General features: G+C 40.0%; 1 protein-coding gene across 1 annotated transcript in view; it reads left to right on the top strand.

The window, feature by feature from the left end:
- Positions 1–26,123, top strand: part of Adgrg2 (adhesion G protein-coupled receptor G2) — a 124,128-nt gene that overhangs the window by 82,953 nt on the left and 15,052 nt on the right. The window contains exons 6-20 of the mRNA XM_026784849.1: positions 1,549–1,590; positions 3,968–4,021; positions 6,957–7,012; positions 7,898–7,953; positions 9,033–9,072; positions 9,511–9,548; positions 11,144–11,238; positions 12,267–12,333; positions 19,129–19,523; positions 21,848–22,013; positions 22,863–23,019; positions 23,752–23,895; positions 24,655–24,777; positions 25,461–25,506; positions 25,610–25,713. Of these exons, the coding sequence (XP_026640650.1) occupies positions 1,549–1,590; positions 3,968–4,021; positions 6,957–7,012; positions 7,898–7,953; positions 9,033–9,072; positions 9,511–9,548; positions 11,144–11,238; positions 12,267–12,333; positions 19,129–19,523; positions 21,848–22,013; positions 22,863–23,019; positions 23,752–23,895; positions 24,655–24,777; positions 25,461–25,506; positions 25,610–25,713 (1,583 nt within the window). The remainder of the gene's footprint in view (positions 1–1,548; positions 1,591–3,967; positions 4,022–6,956; positions 7,013–7,897; positions 7,954–9,032; positions 9,073–9,510; positions 9,549–11,143; positions 11,239–12,266; positions 12,334–19,128; positions 19,524–21,847; positions 22,014–22,862; positions 23,020–23,751; positions 23,896–24,654; positions 24,778–25,460; positions 25,507–25,609; positions 25,714–26,123) is intronic.

The raw sequence follows: 26,123 nt of genomic DNA, 5'->3' as shown, positions 1-26,123 counted from the left end.
ATATATATATATATATATACTTACCCCCATGTTTATAGCTTTTTCAGACTAATCATAACTTACAAAGATTTTATATTTCTCTTTTAACTTAATACTAAATTGCAAGCATTTGTCATTGTCTCTTGCCATTAATGACTTGATGCTATTCCATTGTGTGCCATATGCTAAGCATTAAAGTTGTTTGTATTCTTTTAATAGAAGTTGTTGCAATGAGCATCCTGATGCCAACATCTTTGCATTCGTCCCTGATTTCTATAGGATACGTTCCATGGATTGGAAATAATGGGTCAGCAGTATGAATATTTTAAGTCCCTTGAGAACTACTGCCTGTTTACCTTCTAGGAAAATTGTACCCTGCCTCATCCTGCCCGCAGTGGATGAAAATGGCCATATCACTGTACCTTTGCTGAGACTACATTATTTTTATTAAATCGTCTTCTTGACTCTTTATAGTTTTTTTCATTCTTGATTATTAGGGAAGTTAAATACTTTTCGGGATTTAGCTATAAAAATACAAGTTTATTTCACAGTTGTGCTTCATTTTCTATGGAGAGAAAAACAGCAAGGCAAAGAAAATAATGTATAAAGGGTTATTGATGACAGTGCAAAGTGGTATCCATCTCTGTAATTACCACCAACCATTGCCCATGAATCACACACTGAAGTGAACTCAATCAGTAACAAACACAAAAGTTTATGAAAGTGTCCCTATGATATTGTTTATTCTTCAGGGTGTCTCCAAACTTTGAACTTAGTCTTTCCTTTATAATTTACGTATCTTCTCTAGAACACAGAATTTCTCTGCAAATTTGTACCTTGAATGCAGCCGGCAATCCTCCAGATTTCTGAACCTGATTCTCCATCATCTGGGGGCTACCGAGTGGATTTTGTCTGCAAATGTGCTTGGAAAGATATTCCTAAGGCTTGGCCCTTGAGAGGACATTAATATTTGCCTGTGAGCCCCTAACTTCAGTAATCCTGGTTCAACTATGAGCTTGTTATGCAACAGTTGTTGGGTGGTCTTGACTTCTCTGAGAGCGGGTTTATCTGCCAGTACAGCGAGGATAGTACTGCATTACCTCTAAAGGAGAAATCAGGATTCTTGAGTGTCAACTCTAGTAGCAATGTTTTTGAGTCAGCATGTACTGATTCACATGGCCTTTCATTTCGGGGCCACCTGTTCTTTACAGTCTGAAGGCCCTGTTTCTATCTTAGTCCTACCCACCTGTATTATAAATTCACATTTGTTGGTCCAGTAGTCGTGCCTGGAAATTGAAGTAGAAATTGTGAAATTACACAAGAAGTGGGATGTGTGATGGGTATGATCTAAGTGTGTAAACATGCGACTCCAACTTTCAGACTCACCCTAGACCAATGCTGCATCATGTTCTGTGAATGAGAGTCCCGTTCATTCTGCTGCTGGACTGATGGGATCTTTAAGATGTCAACAGTGTGCTTTTCTTAGCCCTTCACAAAAAAAAGATACTCTTGGCAAATTGTTTTATTAAGCAACAATTCTGCTCTAATATTTAAATTGCTTCTTTGCAGAAAAAACTAAAATCACTATAGTAAAAACCTCCAATGTATCAGGTATGACTTATTATCAATATCAAGACTTTTCTTTTTATAACTGAAGTAAAACTAAAGAAATGGCTGGTATTTGTTATTTCTTTGTCTTTTTCTTACTTTTTAAAAATAAAATCTGTTCTTAATGAATAGATATGTATTCCCTGGGTACCTAAAATTGTAGTAGATGTTTTGGTCTGTGTAGTAGTCATCAGACACCAGTGCCTACCCTCAAGAATCTTTTTGTCTAAGGGTAAGACAGAGGAAACAAACAGTTAACTGACAAGAACGTTCATGCAGACATAGTCAGGGATTCTACCAGGATGTTTGTTCGTTCGTTTGTTTGTTTGTTTAGGTTCTGAGGATTGAACACAGGCCCTGCCACATGCTAAGTGTACATTCTACCACCAAAGCTACATCCCAGACTCACAGATATTTGTAACATGATAAAGATATGTAGGCAATAGAGGGGCTAGTGATAATGAGATTATCCACAAGATATAATAAAAAAGAATGAAAAGATTGAACATTTTTAAAAATTTTTTTTATTTATTGATTTTTTTTTTGTTTTTCGAGACAGGGTTTCTCTGTGACTTTGGAGCCTGTCCTGGAACTAGCTCTTGTAGACCTCACAGAGATCCGCCTGCCTCTGCCTCCCAAGTGCTGGGATTAACGGCATGCGCCACCACTGCCCGGCAGATTGAACATTTTTTAAATGAAGAAATGGTGTGCTTCTAAGTGTCCCGTGCAAGTCCAGGCACACAAGACCTGTCTAACAAAGGCTCTTCATTGATGTCAGTAGGAAAATCTGGTTTACTGCCTGTTTTCTGTAAATAGAATTTTATTGAAACACTGCCCTGCCTCTTTGCTTAAATTATTTTCAGTGGCTACTTTTTTGCTACATAGAATTGCGTTGTTGCAGCAGAAACCATCTAGCTCCCAAAACCTAAAATACTTACTATCTGACCGTGCTCAGATAAAGTTCGTCTCAGTCAGGATTTAAAGAATTATCGGAGGTCACATACTGGGGGAGGAATTATAGCTAGCAGTTCCAGAAATGGGAAAGAAAATTCTCACCGAGAAAGAGCAGCAGCGGAGGTGAGAGAAAGCCTGGAGGAGAATGACAAGCTGAGCCAGCAAGAGAGGAGCGGTCGAAAGGCCACAGAAAGCATTACTCCCTGCCATCTATACAGTTATAACATGTTGTACAGTGTGACAGTCAGTTGCTCGCAGAACCTAAACTCAGCTGAAGTTTGCCACTCGAACACAAATAAATCATTCTGACAGAAACCATATCACGGGCACTAAGTCAAATTACAATTTTCATTTGCATCCAAACTAATTTTCTCTCACAAAAACAAAGTCAGAACACGCAATGGAAATAAACTTACATTTGGGCATTGAATATACAATTCTGACCAAAGAAGACACAACAAGGAGACAAAATATTGTTTAACACATAATCTTTTTAATGATCTTTGTTCCTTCACTAGTTTACTGAGAACCTCAACAGCATTTGCCTGCCCCACCCTCCCATCTTCTGTGGATTTCTTCCATGGCAACAGAAAGATCCAATTATTGAATGGAACCTTGAGCTCTTTTCAAATCAAACCAAAAGATGCACTTCTTTCACAAAGGAGAAAGTGTTTCTCAAGTTGATCTGCTTTTAACATGGCTCATTTCGTCTCCCATTCATCTCTTCCTTCTTTGTGTGTTTGTGTGGCCGATGGCCTGTCCACTACACAACCTTTTTATTTCCTGGTTAGGATCACCCTCTAGATTGTAAACGCCACCATGCCACACTTTTATTCCCTGACTGGCCACCCACCAGAGTGTAAGCTCCTTGAGGGTAGGGTCTGTATGAGTAAGATCCAGAAAATATAGTAAGTGCTCAGCGAATATACTTTGAATTCTGTAACTTTTGTTCAGGAAGTCAAAGTTAGAACATTACTATTATTTCTAATGTGCATTTGTAGAGCACTCTGTATGAGCTAAGACCAACGTTAGAGTCTTCTAGGATTTTCCTACTTTGGAAGGGAAGGAAGGCCCACGATTCAGAAGTAGCCCTGATTCTCTATGCATGATTTGTTTCCATGGTTCGCTACTTAAATTTGACAGGAGGAGAAATAATTAGAAAGGTGACAAAGAAATTTCAGAGAACGGTTGATGGTCAGACAGTGGTATGCCAAGGAGTGGTAGAGTCACAGCCCATAGCTGCTCATCTAAGTAAGAACACATTCTGCTGTTCTTGGTGTAATCTATCCAGCCAATTCTGTTCGGCTTTTTTATGCTTTTGGTCTACATTAGATGCCTTCGTTTGCCAATTTTCTTGACAATGCAGTATATGAGCACAGTTACTAGCATGCTTAACCAGCTGGGTTTCTTTCTTCTTTTTTTCCAGGAGTCAAATCTCAGAGAAATATCTGCAATTTGTCGTCTATTTGCAATGACTCAGGTTAGTTCTAGTGAGCATTCCACATTACCAGAGAAGTTTGGTCCTCAGGGAAAATCCTGTTGTGTCTGCGTGTACCTTTCTGGTCTGCCTTTTTATTTTTTTTTAACAACCAGGTTACTAAAAGTCCCTAATAAAATCAAAAGCAACTTTTAGACCTGGCTGACATTATCTTTCCATTTTTTAGTCAGAGAAGATAGAACAACTTCTTGAATATAAAGCATGGCCTCTATAACTAGCATTTTCACTTTAGCTTTAAATCCATACTAGTTCTAGTAATCTTAGAATTAATTCATGAATATAGTTAATAATAAAATTATTATTGATTGTCATAAGTCACTATTTATACATAAATCCCTCAAGCCTTTTTATAGGACCTTAAGTTATAGGACTCAAAAACAGGGTATTATCCTTTCTAAAAGTAAAACAAAGCCAGGCTTTTAGAATGTTGAGCCTTTGAGCCTTCGGGTGTTTAATTAAATGCTGATCCCAGTAGTGTCTGAAATGCTTTGCCATCTCTAAGGCTGTCCACTATGTTTTTAACATTGAGGTGGAAATCCCTTGAGAACATGCTATTTTTGAAATAGAAATATTTTTTTTTCCTTTTGCCATGGGCCAGAGGCATGAAACAGTCTCTTTTCTCCCATTGATTTGGCTCTCTGGGCTTTCTTCCTTATTAAAACCAATGAAAGCAAATGTGAAAAATAGAAAAATATGCTGTGGCAGGTCAGAACTGGACTGGAGATCATGGGTAGAGAGAAAAGGAAGATAATGATGTATTTTATGATATAAAGTCTTGCTATCAATTTCAGTAATCATTAGAGGAATTTTTACCTTTTTTGTTTTGTTCCTAGTTATAGTGTTATATTTTGTCTGAAAAATATAAGTAATATTTCAAGTAAAAATATGATTGGATAGATTAGAAAACAAGAAAATCTATTTAAATACTTTGTGGATGAGGAGATGTCTCAGAGGTTAAAAGAGCATATCGCTCTTACAGAAGACAGAATCTTGATGTCTAGCATGTATGGGCAGCTCACAATCACGTGTAACTCTAGGTCCAGGGGAATCCTACACCCTCTTCTCATCTCCAAAGGCACTACATTCATGCTCACAAACTCACATACATATATACATAATTAAAAATAAAATCTAAAACTTGGTATTTTACCAATACTTGCTTTTGTGTGAGTTGTGTGGCTTGCTCATTTGCGCTTTCTGTTGATATGTTTCGGGGACACTCTAAGAGGGAACTGTTAGCTTATTTAGATTTCTTAAAATAGGCAAAGGGTGTGGCTCAGTGCTAGTATATTTGCCTCATATTATGTGGCTCTTGGTTCGATCCCTACCACCACATATGCAAAAAAATATTGGATACATTTTATTTTTACACATTTATATAACTTTCTCTTCTTTTTCTCTCTCCCCTCTCTTACCCTTCTCTTTACTGTATCCCCATAATGTCATCATTTGTAAGAATCCCCTATGTTTTGTGCTGGGACAAATGTCTAGCTCTATTTTGTGCCTAAATCATATTTGATAACTGGAAATCAAACATGTGGCTATAAATGGTCATCTTGAATAACAGATGCCATAAATCTGGTTGGAGTAATGTTTTCCCCAGTTAAGTGACTGAATTGACCATTTGTTGTAGTGACTGTTGAAAACAACTTCATCAGGGAACCAACTCTTCTGGCACCAGAAACTCCACAATATCCTGCCAAAAACTAGAAACCTCTGCTTCTTACAGGTTTCCAGTCTTGGTCCATTAAAGGCCTATGAATAAGCTGGGAGCTCTCTGGCCAGGAAGAATTAGGCTGAGGGTCAAAAGGTGGTAGCTTTTCAGTTGTCCATGCAACCAGAACTACTGTGTCACAGTACACTTATGCTGTGAACATATGCATTCAACAAAAATGTGAGGGTGACAAACTGTCTCTCTCTCTCTCTCTCTCTCTCTCTCTCTCTCTCTCTCTCTCTCTCTCTCTCTCTCTCACACACACACCTTGCATTGATTCCTTGTGGATATCCCATCATACATTCTGATTCCACTCATCTCCCCATCCCCTCTCATCATCCCTCTGCCCTTGCAACACCCCCAAACAAAAAGCAATTTTAAAGAAAAACAAAAAAAGCAAAGAAACAAAACAGAAAGAAAAACTAAACAGAAAGGGAGAGAAGGAGAGAGAGAGAGAGAGAGAGAGAGAGATTGAGAGGATCTAAACAAGTTTCTAAAAAACCTGATTTTAAAAGTACATAATTTTATACAGATTTGAAGTATCCTTATTTTTAGTAATTATAGGCTATATTATTTGAAGTTTGTGTATTAGTATAAAATTTCATTAAATGAACTCAGCAGATTATATCTTTCAATTTGTGTGTTTGCGTGTAACAATAATAATTAAAGAATAAGAGACCCTGAATTTAAGGCCAGGTGGGGATTTGGGGGGAGTTGGAGGTGGGAGAGGGAAATGGTGTAATTGAAATACTAGTGTATGAAATCCTCAAAAAAACAAATTTAAAAAATGATGAACAATCGACTTCTATGGGGCTGCTTAGCTGCTGAGGAACAAATTTTCTCTCACTCATCTATATCACTGTAATTCCAACTCTCAAAGATGTTCTTTGAAAGGTCACATTGGAACCATAGGCCCCAATTACCCTTAAAATACAAAAAGTTTCAGCAGGTAGAACTGAAAACATCTTGGCCAGCAGGTGACATTCTCTCTTACTGAATTCCTACATCAAATTTACAGCTCCCATCTTCTGAAAATTCTGTTGGCAAGCAATGAATAAGCCACCAATAGGGGAGTAGGATTCAAACTGAAGATTATGATTAAACTTTTTTATAAAATAATACAATGACCTTGTAATGTGTTGTAGTAATTCTCAAACTATAAGGACCCAAGTCTTACATTTCTTTCTGAAAATTTATTTTTAGTGTTTTTTAGAGGTGAGATAGTGTTTCAGTATGATGACGCCCACAATGTAACCCAGGTAGGCTTTCAAGATTTTCTTTAACTGCAATCTTCCAACCAAAGTATATATTTCCATGTGTTTAAAGATTTTCCAAAGATTCAGATTATTTGTGATTCTTGATATGTTTGATTTATGAACAACTTTAAGTAAAATATGTCTCCTTGACTTTCTAGCTTTGTGCTAAGGGCTTAAATTCATAATAATAATGTTATTTTTCTAATACTTCTATTTTAGTTTTTTATTGGGTTTGCTTGCTGAATAAGAATGGTAATTTTGCATAGTCCTAGTACCAGTTAAAAGTATTGAATGACTTTAGAAATTCCTAGCAACAAATATATATGTATATATTTCTGTATGTATATGTATTTTGAGTCTAATAAGAATTTTCCAGATCTGGTTGTGTTCCCCATTTGGGAGAACCAAATACAGTGATGCACACCTTGGCAACCTAAAGTGAGCCAGAGGATCTAGGCCAAATGTGTCTGTTCATTCCTTGACTACTTCCTAAATGCCTACTATATGCTAGGCCCTGGTCTGGGTGCTAGGAATACAGGAATGGCACAGTCAAATTTCCCTTTCTACACTGATGTACCTTAACTCTGAAACCTGTCCTGAGGAGAGCTTTAATAGGACTGTTTGGGGAAAACCCTTGAACAGAAGAAATACAGAACTCATTGACTCTGACACTTTAAAAATCAAGCCATACTGGCTCAGGCAATAGGGATGCACTCTTGGGTACCCCCATTATCTATGCCAGTTCAGTTTGATCATCACTAGTTTAGAGAGTTAGGATTCACTCTCTAGGAAGTAATTCTTTGTGTGGATAAAAACGAAACTTCTGGTCAGAGAATGTGTTTAAAGATGGTGTTTGTTGTTTTCTTAATGAATTCTCACCTCCAACAGAATCAAGAAACGGCTAATGGCACTTTCACTGGAGTCCGGTCTCTAAGCGAACTGAAGTGAGTGATGTGCTGTTTGCTTTAAAACTTCATCTACACCATGTGGAAAGATACAGTTGAGCTAGTTTTTGCTTTTGGAGACCAAGAATAGGCTACAGCAACGTAAAAGATACAGAGAAAATTGGTTCTTGCCTATTTAGCAAACTAACCAGTTATCTGTTGCCAGCTAACAGTCCCCTGAGCTTGTTCCCTCTGCTGCTCTGAAATTAAACAACAGCTTCATCTGAATCGGTATTTGAATTTTAATACAATTCATTATCCAGCATTATTGTTAGACAAGTTCAAGTCCAGACTTTATGCAGGAGTATTCAACTGAAGGCCAGCAAGCCGCATGCGGCTGAGGAGAGCTATGAAAAGAGGCCCAGCACAAAATTCCAAACATACTTAAGACATCATTAGACTTGGTTTGGTAACTCGATTGCATATTTTTTAAATATGAACTTTGTAGATGAAAACATTATGCCACAATGTCAGAAGATGGGATGCACGTTACTATATACCATTTGTTCATATTGTCATGAAACGACAGTGACTTAAAAGTCAGAGAAGGAACAATGGGCATTGCAGAAAGAAATGAAAATATTGTAGTAGCAGGAATGGAGGCGAAGAATGAGAGAAATCCCCACAGGGGAGTTGGAGGAGGGGAAGACAGGGCCGGAGTCTTGGAGAGAAGGCTGTGTCCATTGATGGCAGATGAGATATTAATCAGAGGCCTGGGATGAGTGGCTTACCTTTTTCAGATGTCTTTGCCCAGGGCCAGCTCTTCCTCTGGCTGTCTGCCAAAAGAAGCTGCCTTGGGGTTTGCAGTAGCCTAATGAATTACATGATTGCTCAACCATAATTTATATCTTGCTCTTAGCTAGGGCTGATCCATCTCCCATCTGGTTAGTTTTCCTTGTCTTATAAATAATTGATTGCCCCTACATAGCAATCTCTCATTACACCCCATGTCTCTTCAGAGTGAACACTGTAAGCAGTACATACCACATGCTCAATCTAACTGCTTAAAAAGCTACATGTTTCAAATTTCACATCACTAATGGTCTCCTTCATGTTAATTTCTCTCATTCTATTAACAGGCGATCAGAGCTCAACAAAACGCTACAGACTTTAAGTGAGGTAACCATAGTATACCCTTTACCGTGTTTGTCATTATTTCAAGGGAGTGTATGGAATTCTGTGTTCTTGGAGATTCACATTCAGGTTCTCCCAAATCTATCTGACGGTGAATGAACCCATTGCATTGTTCCGAATCTCAGAACTAGGAGCTGTGGGTGGCCACTGTGAGGAGGTAGGATTGCTGTTAGGTAAGACTGAAAGTTTCTTCAAATAAAATCTGTAGGAGATTGAGCTAACTTGTATCCAAGTGAGCTCTCTTGACACTGGGGCAGCCAACCAGAGTGTGTATGGCCTGAATATACTATGTTGGGAACTCAACTGGGCTGTACAATATCTCCAGGAGTTGTGGTTCCAAAATTCTGTGATTAGCCTTGGATCATCTTCTCTGACATTTCTAGCTGATGAAGTAATGTATATATTTTTATTTATTTATTTCAGACTTACTTTATAGTGTGTGCTACAGCAGAGACCCAAAAGTAAGTTATTTTTAATTTTTTATAGGAATCCTTTCTCCATTTATGGAAATAAAGCACCAAGGAAGCTTAGTTAAATTTTCAACTCAGAGGCTTTCCTCTAACATAAACACCAGTGATATTTTATATCCATACTTTTATAAATACAAATTACTCTGTCAACCTCCTTCTTCTCATTTCCCTGGGCCATCAGTGTCCTTAACTCTGAAGTGGCTCATATTAGGTCAAGCAAGGTAAATGCCAGGCAGAAAAGAAGACTTACAATGAGGAGCTTTGGAAAGGAGAAAGGGGGACAGGACCACATTGAGCATAAAACTAGAGATGGGAAACAGTATATGCAGGAGTGAAGCAGTTATTGGGGGCTGTACAGGTAACTGTTTTAAGTTGTATCCTTTGGAGTCCCTAGCTGCATAGTCAGTGACTTGTAGAGTGGTAAACTCACTACAAGAACCCTGAGCATGCAAAGCCCTATAAAATGTCAATTTTCATCCATCAACTATTCATGACCACAAATTATGGCAAGTCTTTCATAAAATTATATGCTGGATTCTTACATACTGTGGGTATCTACTTCATTTTTTTCTCCCCAATACTTTCAGCATTAATTTCTTTCTACCTACGTCATTAGAAATGGAGAGAATAGCTTAAATAGTCATCTGATATCTAGACTGAATTCCAAGGAGATTTGGGATTTCAGAGACCTTACCATTTATCTTAGACTGGTTTTTAGAAAGTTGTCTATGCTGAAATTTGAAATGTCTAGGGGCACTAGGCAAATGATCAGGTTTTTTAGGGGGGATAGCAAAAATTAAAAATGTCAAGGTGCTTATCTTTGCTGCTAAGTTGCATGCCTGCAAAACAAACCTGAAGCCAGGTGTGGACTGCAGGTCTCTGGTCTGAAGAATCCGTGAATGTGAGCCTGGTGTCTCTTATAATAGAGTTTTGAGGGTAAAGTACAGACTGTATGTATTAGTCAGGGTTTTCTAGAGAAACAAAACTTACAAAACATACACACACACAACTAGCGGACTGTGGTCCAGCTATTATTGTTATCTCCCACAAGAAGGTCCAAGCATCCAGTAGTTGCTCAGTTCTCAAGGCTGGATGTCTCAGCTGGTCATCAGTATACTCTGGAATCCCAAAGAAGTAGGCTCTAATGTCAATGAAGGAATGAACTTGCTATTGAGAGTGATACCAAGCAGTCAAAGAGAGAACAAGCTTCCTTTTCCCTTGCTCTTTACGTAGGCTGCCAGCAGAAGGTGTGGCCCAGATTAAGGCTGGACCTTCCCACCTCAAAGATCTGGATTAGAAGTGGGTCTTCACACTTCAAAGAGCTAATTTAGAAAAGATCCTTCACAGCCACTTGGATTTTAGTTACTTCTAGATGTAGTCAAGTTGACAACCAATAATAGCCACCACACTCTACAAGATGGGTGTTTCTAAGGCTACTGGGGTAATATTGCAAAGTAAACACTTGTAAGTGTCCCTTTCCTCACTCTTGAGTTTGCAAAATCAATTACAAAGTATAGACACATTTCCAATATATATACTAACTATCCCTACATACTAACATTGGCTGTCTGCGTTTCTCTTTACAGCACATTAAACTGTACATTCACAATAAAACTGAACGATACGACAGATGTGTGTGCCATGATGGTTACTTTCACAACTGTACAGATTTGGCCAATGGGTAAGATGTCTCTGTCTGCAGCTGTGCTCTTTCTCGTGTGAATTTTGATGTCTGAAAAGATTCTTTTTTTCCTGTTTTCCTATAAACTATCAATATATTGTCTGAAAACAGGATTTTAAAACCTCTATTGAGATGGAGGGCTTTGAGTAGAGTATTCAGTGGATTGTTGCTAGGCCTTGTCTGATTCATCTTTAATCAATAAGTAAGCTATGTGTATTTATGTGTACACTGATGTTTTGGTGTTCTTTGTAGAATTTCTAAGGAAGGCTAGTTAGCGTATGCATAATCTCATATGCTTTTTTTTTCTGTTGAGATGAGCAAACATTAAAGTTTACTCTCAGCAGGTTTCAAGTACACAATACAGTAACTATAGTCACCATGTCACATAATAGGTCTCTTGAAGTCTAACTGAATTTTCTTATCCTATAATCAAAAATTTTCCAATTTTTCAATTTGAAATGGTCTGGTAACCCCCAATTTCATTCTCAGTTTCCGTGAGTTTGACCTTTGTAGACTCCACAAGTAAAGTAAGATCACGTGATAGTTGATTTTCTATGCCTGGTCTGTTTCACTGAATCTAATTTTCTCCAGGATATGTTTACTTCTTACTCCCTCTTGGGAGTTTCTGAAGATAGATATTGCAAATACACAACCAAACAGAAAAAAGTCAATAAATATTTTAGCATGTATTTTATATATAATTGTTAATATAAACACAGTAAATAAATTTTATCACTGATTCTAGACAATTACTCTTTAAAAAACACAACCTATCAGTATAATAATCATATGTTATATGAGTCTGGGCTTCTATTTTGCTTTATTCTTTTAGTTTTTTTGAGACAGGGTTTTTCTGCGTAGCTATGGCTGGCCTGAAACTTGCTCTGTAGACCAGACTGGCCTCAAACTCACTGAGATTCACCTGCCTCCTGAGTGCTGGGATTAAAGGCATGCGCCACCACCACCCAGATTTTGTTTTCTTCTTAACCATGCATTTCCTTTTCCTTTTATTTTTTTGTCCCCTTTAGAACAGTGCTGCTGTTCTCTCAAGACTCCCTGCCCTTCTTCACCAGAAGAATTAGAAAAACTGCAGTGGTATGTAACATATTTGCTGAGCTTCTCATAAATAAATAAATAGCAGAAACTAATAATATGTGGTAATAAAATGTTATATACATATAATATTTAATCACCATACTAGCTATCTTAGGGTTTTATTGTTATGAAGAGACACCATGACTATGGCAACTCTTATAAAAAAAACATTTAATTGGGATTGGTTTACAGTATCAGAGGTTTAGTCCATTGTTATCTTCGTGGGCAGGAAGCATGGTGCATGCAAGTAGACATGGTACTGGAGAAGGACCTGAGCGTTCTACATCTTGATCTGCAGACAGCAGAAAGAGGTGGCCACACAGGGCAGGACTTGAGCATCTGAGACCTCAAAGCCTGCCCCTAGTGACACACTTCCTCCAACAAAGCCGCACCTACCTCAGCAAAGCCACATTTTCTAATAGTGCCACTCCTTATAAGCCTATGGGGGGGAGGCATTTTCTGCCATATCACCACAGTAGCTAAGGATGATCAAGATTTTCAGACTGAAGAGAAGCTTTCAATTTTAGAGAAAACAGTTTTCTGTTCTGTGGAGCTTCCATTTGGACCACTGTCTAAAGACAGTGTTTCTCAATCTTGTAAAGACACTTGGAAGATGCTGGATGAAGGACATGTGGAACTCTTGTTTGGCCATCTTTCTATAAGCCAAAACTTAGCTCAAATTTTAGTTTTTGAAAATGCTGATTCCCAATCCCCACCCTCAGATACATATTCTGGCACAGAATGAGCTGAGATATACCCTGGGTATTTAAGGCTTTAAAGCCCTTATCTCAAAAGGCTGCGGTAGGAGGCTCCCCTTGAGCTTGAGGCCACCCTGAGTCACATAGTATGTCTGAATTTCAGCCTGGACTGCATATATTAAGACCCTCTCTCAAAAATGCAAACTAAAGGGGATAAAGGCACTTTCGGCGATTGTAATGTACAATCAAAACTGAGAATCTCTTCTATAAATGCAATTCTTTTTGGAGGGGAACTGGAAAGAAGATTGGAAAAGTCACATATAATGTGGTCATGAGTATAACAAAATAGACATAGAAAAAAAGAATGAACCAAAGAAAATATTCACATGACTACCCATGACTGACCTGCCAGAATATTTTATTAGCTCCATTCCCTCCTTCTCCTTTTCCTCTTCTCTGCCTTTTCTTTCTTTTACTTTACAGAATTTTCTACTGTCAGAAAACAATAGTTAGGGTATTTTTAAGTGTGTAGGTTCTTTGTATGTATATTATGATGTCTGGTTTTATGTTTTTATGGGATTCTATGTGTGGAAACATGTGTGTCTGCATCTATACATGTTTTTCATGCTTTTTCTTTGATTCTTTCTCTTCTGATTCTTTGTTTGTTTTGTCCTATTTCAGTTTGTTCCTTTTTGTTTTATTATTGTTCCTTTGAGGCCGGGAGAAAGAATATGGATCTGGAAGGGGTTGAAGGAGGAGAAATTGTAATCAGAATATACTGTATGACAAAAGTTTATTTTTAATAAAAGAGAAAAGACATACATAACTTAACATTTGAAGCTTCTCATATGGGAAGAGAAGGCTAAGTGAGCCCTGTCAGCCCAAAATGGGTCATATAGCTGGGCTATGTTAAAACACTGGGCTCGTGAGACAGTTAACACTCTCTAAAGATCTGCAGCATTTTTGCAATAAAGACTGAAGAGAAACATGCCCTATTAAGCGTAACATCCTCCATTAAGCGAGATGGTGAGAACGGTTTAGAAGATAGGATGTCAGAATTGGAGTAAAAGCCATCCCTCTTAAGACAGCATCCATCCCCTCTAAAAGGCTGCCCATTCAGAGTTATTAGGAGGAAGCAGGCCATAGAAAACAGGGCATAATCAGGCTCATGCCTGGTCACTGCCTTCGTTCTCTACCACACATCCACGTTCGTTCTAGAGCAGGTGCTTTTCTACCTTCAAAGTCTTGGGTCACGTGGGGAAATGAACTAGTCTCTGTAAATTAGAAAGTGAATTTAATCCATCTCAACCATTCCCATATGCATCCATCCCTGTACACCATTTGAAATGTGAATTGTGACCCGGTGAGCCTGGTATTATGCATTTTCAACAAACTCCTGGAGGAAGCCAGTGCTGCTGGTCCCTGAACCCCATTTTGACATAGATGTTTTGTTTTGTTTTTAATACAAGGTCTCATCATGTAACTCTGGCTGGTCTGGATCTCATTATGTAGACCAGGCTAGCCTAAAACTCACAGAGATCCGCCTGCCTCTGTCTCCCCAGTGCTGGGATTAAAGATGTGCGCCAGTATGCTTTTCTTCTTACCCCCACCTTGAAGACTAAGGATACAGGCAATAGAGTGATGCAATGATTTTTTTTTACCCATGGCCTTATGCATAAGTCATTGGGGGAGATAAAATGAAAACAGTTCCCACCTCCTACCTTCAGAAATTGGTATGGTATAGCACAAGCTTCTGAGTTTTTACAAACCTGGAGTGAGATGATTCTAATGTGAAGCCAAACGTGAGAGCTATTGAGCTGGAACTGTATGATCACTGCGTCCTTCGGATTGCTAGAAACGTCTGGGACACTTTGAAAACATGCTAATGTGCCGGAATACCCTTCTAGGGTGCCAGGGCTGCTCTAGGTTTGGGTGTGGGTGGTGATGACTCGGGTCTAGAGCTCCTTAGCAGTCATCAGGTGCTAAGTGCACAGCAGATGCACGTGACTGCACATAGGCCACCCTCTGCCAGGAAGAATGTTCAAAGAGGCACTCAGGCCGGTGCTCAGTCCCAGGAATTTCAGACCAGCTGTATGGGACGGGCCTCTAGGCCCTAGCATTGAAGAGTTATGTCATCCTACTACTCCGTTGTTGGCTTGGCTGCTTCACTCAGGGGCTGAAGGGTCGGAACTAGCATGACCAACGGGAATCTAAAGTAGCCTCTTTCTAGCAGAACCCTATGATGGCAGCCTGTAGTGGGAGTCTGACTTCTGCAGGCTCCCTATGTCCTAAAGACAGCCTCATGTACACTTTGCATGGCCCCTTTCCACAACATGGCCAGATGGATTGCTGTAGTATATGACAAAGAGAAAGGCCTCTCATGGGCATTGAGTAAATAATCCAGAGGGCTCTCTTTGTCTCTGTGTCTATGGCTTTCTATCTCTCTGTCTCTGTCTCACTCTCTTGCTCCCTCTGAAGACAGGACCTCATGTCTTAAACCTCCCAATTTTATAGTCACTATGTACTCAATGACCTTGAACCCCAGAGCCTCCTGTCTCTCCTTCCCAAATGCCAGGGTCGCCAGCTTATATGGTGCTTGGAATCAAACCCCTTGCTTCATATCTGCTAAGCAAGCACACTACTAACAAAGCTACAGCCCAGTCCACTGACACTTCCTTAGGGTTATGCTTATTTCAAGCTCCTGCCTTAGTTAGGATTACTGTTGCTGCGATGAAACACCATGATTAAGAACAAGTTGGGAAGGAAATGGTTTACTTGGCTTGCACTTGCCTATCATAGTCCATAATTGGAGCAAGTCAGGACAGAAACTTAAACAGGGCAGGAATCCGGAGGCCAGAACTGATGCAGGGGCCATGGAAAAGTGCAACTTACTTGGCTTGCTCCCCATAACTTGTTCAGCCTTTTCTTTTTTCTTTCTTTTTTTATGTATTCTCTTCTGTATGTTTTTTTCTTTCATTTCTTTTTTTATTAATTAATTTATTTATTAAAGATTTCTGCCTCCTCCCGGCCACCGCCTCCCATTTCCCTCCCCCTTTCCCAATCAAGTACCCCTCCCTCATCAGCTCGAAGAGCAATCAGGGTTCCCTGACCTGTGGGAAGTCCAAGGACCACCCACCTCCATCCAGGTCTAGTAAGGTGAGCATCCAAACTGCCCAGGCTCCCCCAAAGCCAGTACGTGCAGTAAGATCAAAAACCCATTGCCATTGTTCTTGAGTTCTCAGTAGTCCTCATTGTCCGCTATGTTCAGCAAGTCCTTTTTCAGACCCAGGCCAGCTGGCCTTAGTGGGTTCCCAATAGGCCCCTGGACCCAGCCTTTTCTTATAGAACCCAGAACCAGCAGCCCAGAAGTGGCTCCACCCACAATGGGCTGGGCCCTTCCCAGTCAGTCACTAATCAAGAAAACCTACCTACTGACTGGGAGAAGATCTTCACCAACCCCGCAACTGACAAAGGTCTGATCTCCAAAATATATAAAGATCTCAAGAAACTAGACCGTAAAAGGCTAATCAACCCAATTATAAAATGGGGCACTGAGCTGAACAGAGAATTCTCAACAGAAGAACTTCAAATGGCCAAAAGACACTTAAGGTCATGCTCAACTTCCTTAGCGATCAGGGAAATGCAAATCAAGACAACTTTAAGATACCATCTTACACCTGTCAGAATGGCTAAAATAAAAAACACCAATGATAGCTTTGCTGGAGAGGTTGTGGAGAAAGGGGTACACTCATGCTGGTGGGAATGCAAACTTGTGCAACCACTTTGGAAAGCAGTGTGGCGGTTTCTCAGGAAATTTGGGATCAACTTATCCCTGGACCCAGCAATACCACTCTTGGGAATATACCCAAGAGAGGCCTTATCATACAACAAAAGTATATGCTCAACTATGTTCATAGCAGCATTGTTTGTAATAGCCAGAACCTGGAAACAACCTAGATGCCCTTCAATGGAAGGAATGGATGAAGAAAGTATGGAATATATACATATTAGAGTACTACTCAGCAGTAAAAAACAAGGGCTTCTTGAATTTTGCATGCAAATGGATGGAAATAGAAAACACTATCCTGAGTGAGGTAAGCCAGACCCCAAAAGAGGAGCATGGGATGTACTCACTCATATTTGGTTTCTAGCCATAAACAAAGGACACTGAGCCTATAATTAGTGATCCTAGAGAAGCTAAATAAGGAGAACCCAAAGAAAAACATATAGGCATCCTCCTGAATATTAACCTTCATCAGGCGATGAAAGGAGACAGAGACAGAGACCCACATTGGAGCACCGGACAAAAATCTCAAGGTCCAAATCAGGAGCAGAAGGAGAGAGAGCACGAGCAAGGAACTCAGGACCACGAGGGGTGCACCCACACACTGAGACAATGGGGATGTTCTATTGGGTACTCACCAAGGCCAGCTGGCCTGGGTCTGGCATGTGATAAAACCAGACTCACTGAACATAGCGGACAATGAGGACTACTGAGAACTCAAGAACAATGGCAATGGGTTTTTGATCCTACTGCACGCACTGGCTTTGTGGGAGCCTAGGCAGTTTGGATGTTCACCTTACTAGACCTGGATGGAGGTGGGCGGTCCTTGGACTTCCCACAGGTCAGGAAACTCTGATTGCTCTTCAAGCTGATGAGGGAGAGGGACTTGATCGGGGGAGGGGGAGGGAAATGGGAGGCGGTGGCGGGGAAGAGACGGAGATCTTTAATAAATAAATAAAAAAAAATGCCTTACATCTGGTTTTATAGAGGCATCTTCTCAATGGAGGTTTCCTTCTTTAAGACAGATAACTAGTTTCTGTGTCAGACAACTAGTTTCTGTGTCAGACTGACATAAGACTAGCCAGCACAGCTCCTCAATATAACCATCCTCCCTCGTCTTGTCTAAGAGAAGCTCTAAGAACATACTTTCATCGCTTTTCTGTCTCCATCTAAAACTGATCTATCAGAGACATCCCTGGGTGTTTATTGTCCACCCTAGTTACTCCTCCATAGTGTGTTCTAAGACAGATGGATCGCGTGCAGATAGTAGGTGAGTTCTTAACCTTTGATGACCAGGAAGTTCACCTGAGATCCCTTACACTCTATCCCAAGATCGACTGAATGCAGTGCAAGACTAAGCCACGGAACTCTGTGTCCTCTATCTCTTCCTCTATCTACCTATCTTAGATACCAGATAGAGGCAACTGAAGGGGAGAAGTGATTCATTTTGCTTTTCAGTTTGTTACGGCGGCACAAGTGTGAGGGGGGCTGGTCACACTGCACCCACAGTCTCAAAGCTGACAGAGATGAACGCTGGTACTCAGCTTGCTTTCTTCTTGGTTTCTTTTTATTCCAGATCCCCAGCCCAGGTATGGTGATATCCACATTCAGAGTGGGTCTTCTCTCCTCAGTTAAGCCTGTCTGCAAACACCCTCATAGATATAGGGTGTCTTCTAGCTGACTCTAAATCTATTCAAGTTGCAATGTAGTCTGTCTGCCTATCTGTGTGGATATGATTTCCCAAGTTTTCTAATAGAGCTCATGTATAGCCAAGGTTGAGTACTATTGAACTTGAGCAACATTGAAGGGTAGTTGACTGACAAGCCAGAAACTCTGTTTGGCCCCAGCTTGGTTTATATTTTTATCCAACCAATATTTCTTGATCACTTACATGTGCTAGTGACCTCTGTACCTGGCTACAATGATATGAAATTAGTTAAGACAGATTTCTAGTGTAATGAAACCAGGTGGGTTATGGGACATTTCATATGTCTCTCATCCAGGAACAGAGAGAATGTTACAAGATCCCCTCAACCGAGTGAAAGTTAGTATGACATAGAGCTGTAGAGCAGCCATATATCTATCAGGAAATCACCATTGCGATTTGTAGAGTAATGCTAATTTCTCTCCCAGGGAAGTATGAAGGAAACAGGGGCAGAAGCCAGTGTCAGAGGCCAAGAGAATGTGAAGTGTCCAGTCTTTTAGCCTGAAACCCTATTAACTTGGTGGTACCATAAAGCAACTGGGAGTGGTGACTCAGCCCTCAGTACCTTATTGGTGTCTCATATGTGTCTCTCTGATTTTGTCCTTTAGTGAACTGAAGGATCCTGTTGTCTGTCTTGCTTATCAGCCACATGGCCCACCGTTATCCAGCAAGCCCTTGCCAGTTGTACCTCAGGCCACCATTTTGACCCACGTCGCTAGTGACTTCTCTTTGGATGAACCCCTTGATCATGCCTCTGTGACCCCAAGCACACCCTCTCTGGCACAAGAGAGTCACCTTTCATCTCCCCAGCCTGCAGCCTCCCTGGTTTCCAGTCCTGCCATTGACATGCCTGTTCAGCCTGTAGCTGCTTCTTCCTCTCTGCCCCAAACTGATCTTCCCCATAGCCTGCCACCTACGCAGTCCTCCCTTTCTTCTCTTACCACATCAGCACCCTCTGTCCCTGAAAAAGTGGTCACCATCAGCATGCCTCCTAGTGAGACAGGTAAATATGAGAAGCCAAGCTGATCGTGGATGTTGGGATTTGGGCTTCCTACAATGCAGCTGCCACCTTGCAAATCAAGACACATGATAAGACCCCCTTAAGTCGCTCTTCTGAAATATTTGGAAGACCCAGGCTTAAGACCTCACATGCACCAAAAGCTAAAATGAACAGCTTGGCACGTTCTGATCTATTCCATGTGATGATGTGTGGATAAACTGACGCCAGTTTCATTTGACTAGGAGCAATAGTATATATGGAAAAGCCATGGGCACTGCAAACGGTTCCCAGGAGCAACGTGGGCTTAGTAGCGTGGGAATAAAGGGAAGAGGGAAAGGAACACAGAGTATTCCAGAGTGTCTGGAACTTTAGTTCCATGAATAAGAAGCAGGCCTTCCTTTGAAATCAGAGGATGGGTTTGTTGTGGCACACACCTTTAAGTCCAGCACTTGGGTCTCTGTGAGGTTGAGGCTAGCCTGGTTTACAAAGAAATCTAGTCTCAAAGGAAACAAAAAAAAAGAAGAAGAGGAAGAGGAGGAGGAAGAAGAAGAAATTAGAAGATGGGAAACAAAGCCTAATTTAGTATATTACTATAGAGCTCAGGTTATGGTTTGTGCTCCTCTTCCATCATGCCAGCATCTCCAAGGGGCTTTGGAGCTTCTTCTAGGTCACTTACTATTTCTCCCAATAAGCACTGTTCTCAAATTAGTTTAAAATAAATGTAGAAATTTTAGGCAAAATTATGGAATCCTAATTGAAGAGAAGGTTTAATGGCTGAATTATACGTTATAACTGAAATTCATTGCCCTAGGCCGACAGTATTTTTTTTCTATCGCTATTCCTATTGGCTCTTAGAAGCCATCAAACAGACTACCCCATCAAGAGGACCCTGAGCCTATGCTTCTACCTTTAGGACAGCAGAAGGGTAGCACCATATGCATAGCAGATGCTCATCAGAGTATAACCTAGTGGTTAAAAAGTCACTAAACCTTAATGACTCCATAAGTGAAGAGTGATTATATAAGACATGCTACCTCAACACAATGGCTGTCTTGCAACGACGTGAACCATTAGAATAGCGGCACAAAAATGTGAGGATACTTTAAAATCTTGATGTGAAGAGATGAAGGCCCAACAAACAGCTAGTGTAAAATACTGTGTTCATAATAGTATAGATGCACATGGATAGAGACCAGAAAGGAATATGCAAAATAAGAAATCAGATATTACTGATAAATTTAAAAATCATTTTTGTGTTTTTAAAGTTTTGAGTGTGGTGTAATTCTAGCATTTAGAAGGTCAAGACAGGATGATCAGGGATCAGGAGTTCAAGGGCAGTCTTGGCTACTTGAGATCTTGTCTCAAAAATTTTTATATCTAGTACCACGAAAACAGAGGGAGGGAGAGAGAGAGAGAAAGGAGAGAGGGAGAGAGACTGACAGACATACAGATAGAGGCACAGAGATTTCTGTTGTTAAAGACAGGTTTATGTCGTTAATGTTTAATTTTTTAATTGAACACTATAAAAACAACATATAGCTGATAATCTGACCATTGACTTCATAATTTCTTGTTCATAAAAAGCTTCTAGTAGCGTGCATAAAATTCTGTCCAAATGATATAAATTAAATACTAGTGAATTATTAGTATTTATATCACTGTATGTGATGTGGTTTTATATTTTTAGTCAGACTCACTGAAATATAATTTACATACAATAAAATTTTTTCAGTTCTATGAATAAATGAAATTTTCATAGTTTTATGGCATTAGATAAGCATCTGTGGTCATGTAACCAACATCACAATCAAGATATATAACTTTTTCACAATCTCTACAGTTCCTTTGTGTCTCTTTGAATTCAGAACTTAACCTCTACCCCTGGCCACGGATACATTGTGTTTCCCTGTAGTTATAACTTTGCTAAAATGTCATATGATGAGAATCATATACAATGTGTCCTTTTGAGTTTGGATTTTTTTTCCATTTTGCATAATGTGTTGAACAAGTGGGGAGCCGTCCATGTTGTTGAATGTATTAGTAGCTAATTTATTTTTACCACTAAATAATGTTCCATTGTGGAGACACCCTAACTTATCCATCCATTTTTCAGTTCTTGGACATTTGGGTTATTTCTAGCTTAGAACTATTATAAAAAAAAAAGGCCACTATGAAAAATCACAGCTAAGTCTTCTAAACCATGTATCTGCTTTTTTTGGACAAATACCTAAGAGTAAGATGACCACATTATAGGGTCTATATATCTTTATCTTTAGAAGTGATTTTCACATCATGAATTCATAACTTGACTTTGTTTTTTAATACAGAAGTTGTCAACACCAGCAGTGTTCCTGACCTAGAGGCTCAAGTCTCACAGATGGAGAAAGTGTTGTCCTTGGGAGGCTTAGAGCCTAACCTTGCAGGCGAAATGGTAAACCGAGTCAGCAAACTCCTCCACTCTCCACCTGCTTTGCTAGCCCCTCTGGCTCAAAGGTATGACTTAGCCAACAGAAAGGGTGTCTGCTGCCTGGTTCAGAGAATGAGCCATAGTAGCAGAGCTTTGTTTTGAATGAATGAGTTTATTAAGCATATAACAAGCAAAAGCAAGAATAGATACTGGGTAACAGAAAGAAGCAACAGATAGCAGAACATCAGTAAATTGGGGGCTCAAAACATTCAGCAGAAAAAAAATTGATGAAAGTAGCCCAATTAAGAAAGGAAGCAAAAGATGACATTTTCAAATTGGGAACTTAGAACATCTAGCAGAAACCAACTGAGGTAGTCCACTAGATTTCCCAGTTGAGAGAGTCAGGGGAAAGGGTCTTCTTTGCTACCTCCATGGGTGAGTTTTCAGCCTCCAGTTCCTGCTGTAGGCATTTTTATATTATGAGATAAGCAATAGTAACTTACCTTGTAAATAGTTCACGTTCTAGCTCTTCTCAAGGACACATTGTTTTTAATATACTTTGCTACTTGGTTTTTTTCCTTTCTCCCTGTTACAGAATTAGAGAAGCAGCCAGTTCCAGGAAAAGGTGCTTTAAATAACAGTTTGGAGAACTGTAGAAATAAACATGCGGAGTCAAGTACAGGAGGGCCCTCCTTACTCCAAGAGTTCCCTTTTAACAACGTTTAACAACACATAGCAATTTACCTACATAATGTATATTACGAGGTGCTAAGAGGAACCCCCCTAATGCTAAAGATACTGCTTATGTGACTAGTGATAGCCAAGTATTTGCTCTCAAGGACTAGGCGCGTAATGATTTCCAGTTGCTACCTTATATTAGAATGGGGGAGAAAGAGAGAAGAGGGCTAAATCAAAACTGCCAACTGTCGTTACAGGCTGCTAAAAGTGGTAGATGGCATTGGCTTACAGCTGAATTTTCCAAATACAACCATCAGTCTAACTTCCCCTTCTTTGGCTCTTGCTGTGGTCAGAGTGAATGCCAGTAATTTCAACTCAATGACCTTTGCAGCCCAAGACCCTGCAAATCTTCAGGTACAATCTTATTTCTTATAGAAACGTTTTCTTGTGCATGATCGGAGTGAGTCCCTGTTGCGGTTCCTGATGGAGGCAATTACTGTTGATTATCAGGGGTGATATTCAGCTTTCAAAAGATTGCATATCTGAGCCTTTTAATTTTAGTACTCAGGAGATGATGGCAGCTGGAGCTCTTTGAGTTCAAGGCCAACCAGGTGTACAGAGCAGCCAGCGAAGCACCAAGAGAATAAAAACTGGCTGACGTTGTTTTCAGATGTGAGTCAGTGGTGTAGGACATGTTTTGCATACATGAGGCCCTGGAGTCAATCTCCAGCATTCAAACACATATATAATTTGCATAGATGGTCCTGTGCCTGTGTTAACCCTTTAATATCTGAATAGTGGAAAGTGGGTGAGTGGTGTTTGATATGTTGGTCTGTGGAAGGATGGCAAGGAATGGTATCTTCATGAAATTTCATGGAGGAATACTGGGAAGTTGGGGGACCTAGGCATGAAGATGAATTTCAACGTATTTAGGAAGTTTTATAACTACAACGCTCTATGTAGCGGTGCTGAAAAGCAATCCTGCTTCTAGTGCTTTCTATCCACCCTTTATAGGGACTGGGATCAAGGGACACTAAAGTCAGATCACAGACCAAGCTCCTTCAGGCCCCTCCCTTCACACTGAGTTGTGTTTTTGATCATCTTATTGTACCAACTCACTTTTATTATCTCTTACTTGATCTCCAGGTTTCTCTGGAAACCCAGGTTCCTGAGAATAGTATTGGTGCCATTACTCTCCCTTCGTCACTGATGAGTAATGTGCCAACTAACGATGTAGAACTGGCTTCCAGGGTTCAGTTCAATTTCTTTGAAACCCCTGCCCTGTTTCAGGTAAAGTTGCTGCTTACTGGTCTTGATTTGGCTCTGGGTTGGAGATTGGTGATTTAATTCTGTTTAATCATCACATGTTCTTGAGCCTGCTACAAATCAAAGGAAGTGTTGAAACTCTGTAGTTAATTCTTATCCACACACTAATGTTCCTTACAAAAACACATCCATGGAGGTGGGCGGTCCTTGGACTTCCCACAGGGCAGGGAACCCTGATTGCTCTTCGGGCTGATGAGGGAGGGGGACTTGATCGGGGGAGGGGGAGGGAAATGGGAGGTGGTGGTGGGGAGGAGGCAGAAATCTCTAATAAATAAATAAATTTAAAAAAAACACATCCATGGTACTTCCAAATGGTCAAGCGTCTACCTTAAGAGCTCACAAGTGTTGTCTCTAATCCCTACCTTGGTAGGAAGGAACCTTTTCCTACCTCCACTTTACAGATGAGGTAATGGAGGCACAGGAAAGTTCAGTAGCTTGCTCAGGGACACAAGATTTAAATAATTAATGTTATTTATTCCCTTAAAAAGCCATGAGGTCCTGTTGTGTCAGCTGTGCACGTCAATTCAGTATTTAGAGCACCGAGGTGGAATAAGCCCCACTTCTAATTGCTGTTTCCTGGGAAAGTTACTTTGCTACATCACAGTTTTAAACCTCCGTTGTGAATAACGTGAATTCAAATAGCCCTTAGTGTCCTTCTAGCCCTAAAAGACCCTCATCATATTTCATTCCCGTTGTCATCTTGCTGATTCTTTGTTGTGCTAGGACCCCTCCCTGGAGAACCTCTCTCTGATCAGCTACGTCATATCATCAAGTGTTGCAAACGTGACTATCAAGAACTTAACAAGAAACGTGACAGTCATGCTGAAGCACACCAACCCAAGTCAGGTGAGGAGAGGCTTGTCTGGTTTATTCCCTGACCAAGGACACGTTATATAGACTATGCCTATTGGGCGTGATTTGAGACAGAAGATGTGTATAAGACAATTGCTTGTTGCTCTACAGAATTTTGACTTTGGGAATCATTGCATCCTTGAACATGTAGCTTCTGAGGTAGGCAAAGACAAACTCTTAGCCACTGCTGAATTACACTATAGGCAGAGCTATGGCTACAAGTCTGACTCTCACCTCCAGATAGCTTGTCTCATACTGAACTTCAGCTACAACTTCTCTTCTCCTCGGAGTGTTGTCTTCAGAACTACAACATCAATGTCATCTGAGAGTTGACTAGACTTGCAAAAGCCCAGGTCCCACTCCAGACCTACTGAGCTGAATGTATTCCCTGTCCCATTGGCTGGGGATTTAACTCATACCCTCACTATCTAAGCAAGTAATCTATAACCAACCAGAGTGATATCACATTTCTTTAAACAAATCCCTCAGGTGATTTCTATACATGATTGATATTTTAAGAAGCACTGACCTATATGGGGGTCATTTACTTCTGAGAATCACCTATGATAAGTCTCCAAAAATCAAGCAGAAGATTATAAAATTAAAAATAGCATTGATTCTCCTAATTCTTTTCAGTTCAGTAAATTAATTACCCATGATTTATCTTTCTGCTACAGGATGACTTAACTGTGAAATGTGTCTTCTGGGACTTGGGCAGAAATGGTAGGTTCCAATTTAAACCCTCTCAAGGTCTTAAGTGAGTGAGTGGGGAAGTTGGTAAGCCACCGTGTTGTGGCCTTGCTGATACTGCTCTTGATGCCAACAGGTGGCAGAGGAGGTTGGTCATCTGATGGCTGCTCCATCAAAGACAAGAAACTGAATGAAACCGTCTGTACCTGTAGTCATCTTACAAGTTTTGGCATCTTAATGGTAACATACCCATGTTCCATGGCCTTAGATTCTGGGTCTGAGGGATATCTGGGCATTATATCAGAATATCTACTCTTCTTGATGACTAGAAAGATAACCAGAAAGCATAATATTGTGGAATAGTTATATACCAGTGAAACTACTCTTTTAATAACCAAATGCATCTCAAGATTAATGTTGTAATGTAGAATACAATATTATTCTACATTACAAAATATATATTATATTTTTACATTTACGTTTTTCTCCTTTAAGTAGTAAGGGATTCTCATTAGAATGGAAAATACAAATCATTTAGCTTTCAATTCACTTAAATGTTTATAATATAATACATTTTGACATAATTATTATTGTTATTGTAATTTTTATGTGCATGCTAGGCAAGTGCTCTTCCACTTAGTCACACCCCC

The sequence above is a fragment of the Microtus ochrogaster genome, chromosome X (genome assembly GCF_000317375.1).
Source record: "Microtus ochrogaster isolate Prairie Vole_2 chromosome X, MicOch1.0, whole genome shotgun sequence".
In the NCBI taxonomy this organism is placed as follows: Eukaryota; Metazoa; Chordata; class Mammalia; order Rodentia; family Cricetidae; genus Microtus; species Microtus ochrogaster.
This window is presented reverse-complemented; position numbering and strand designations above follow the sequence as displayed.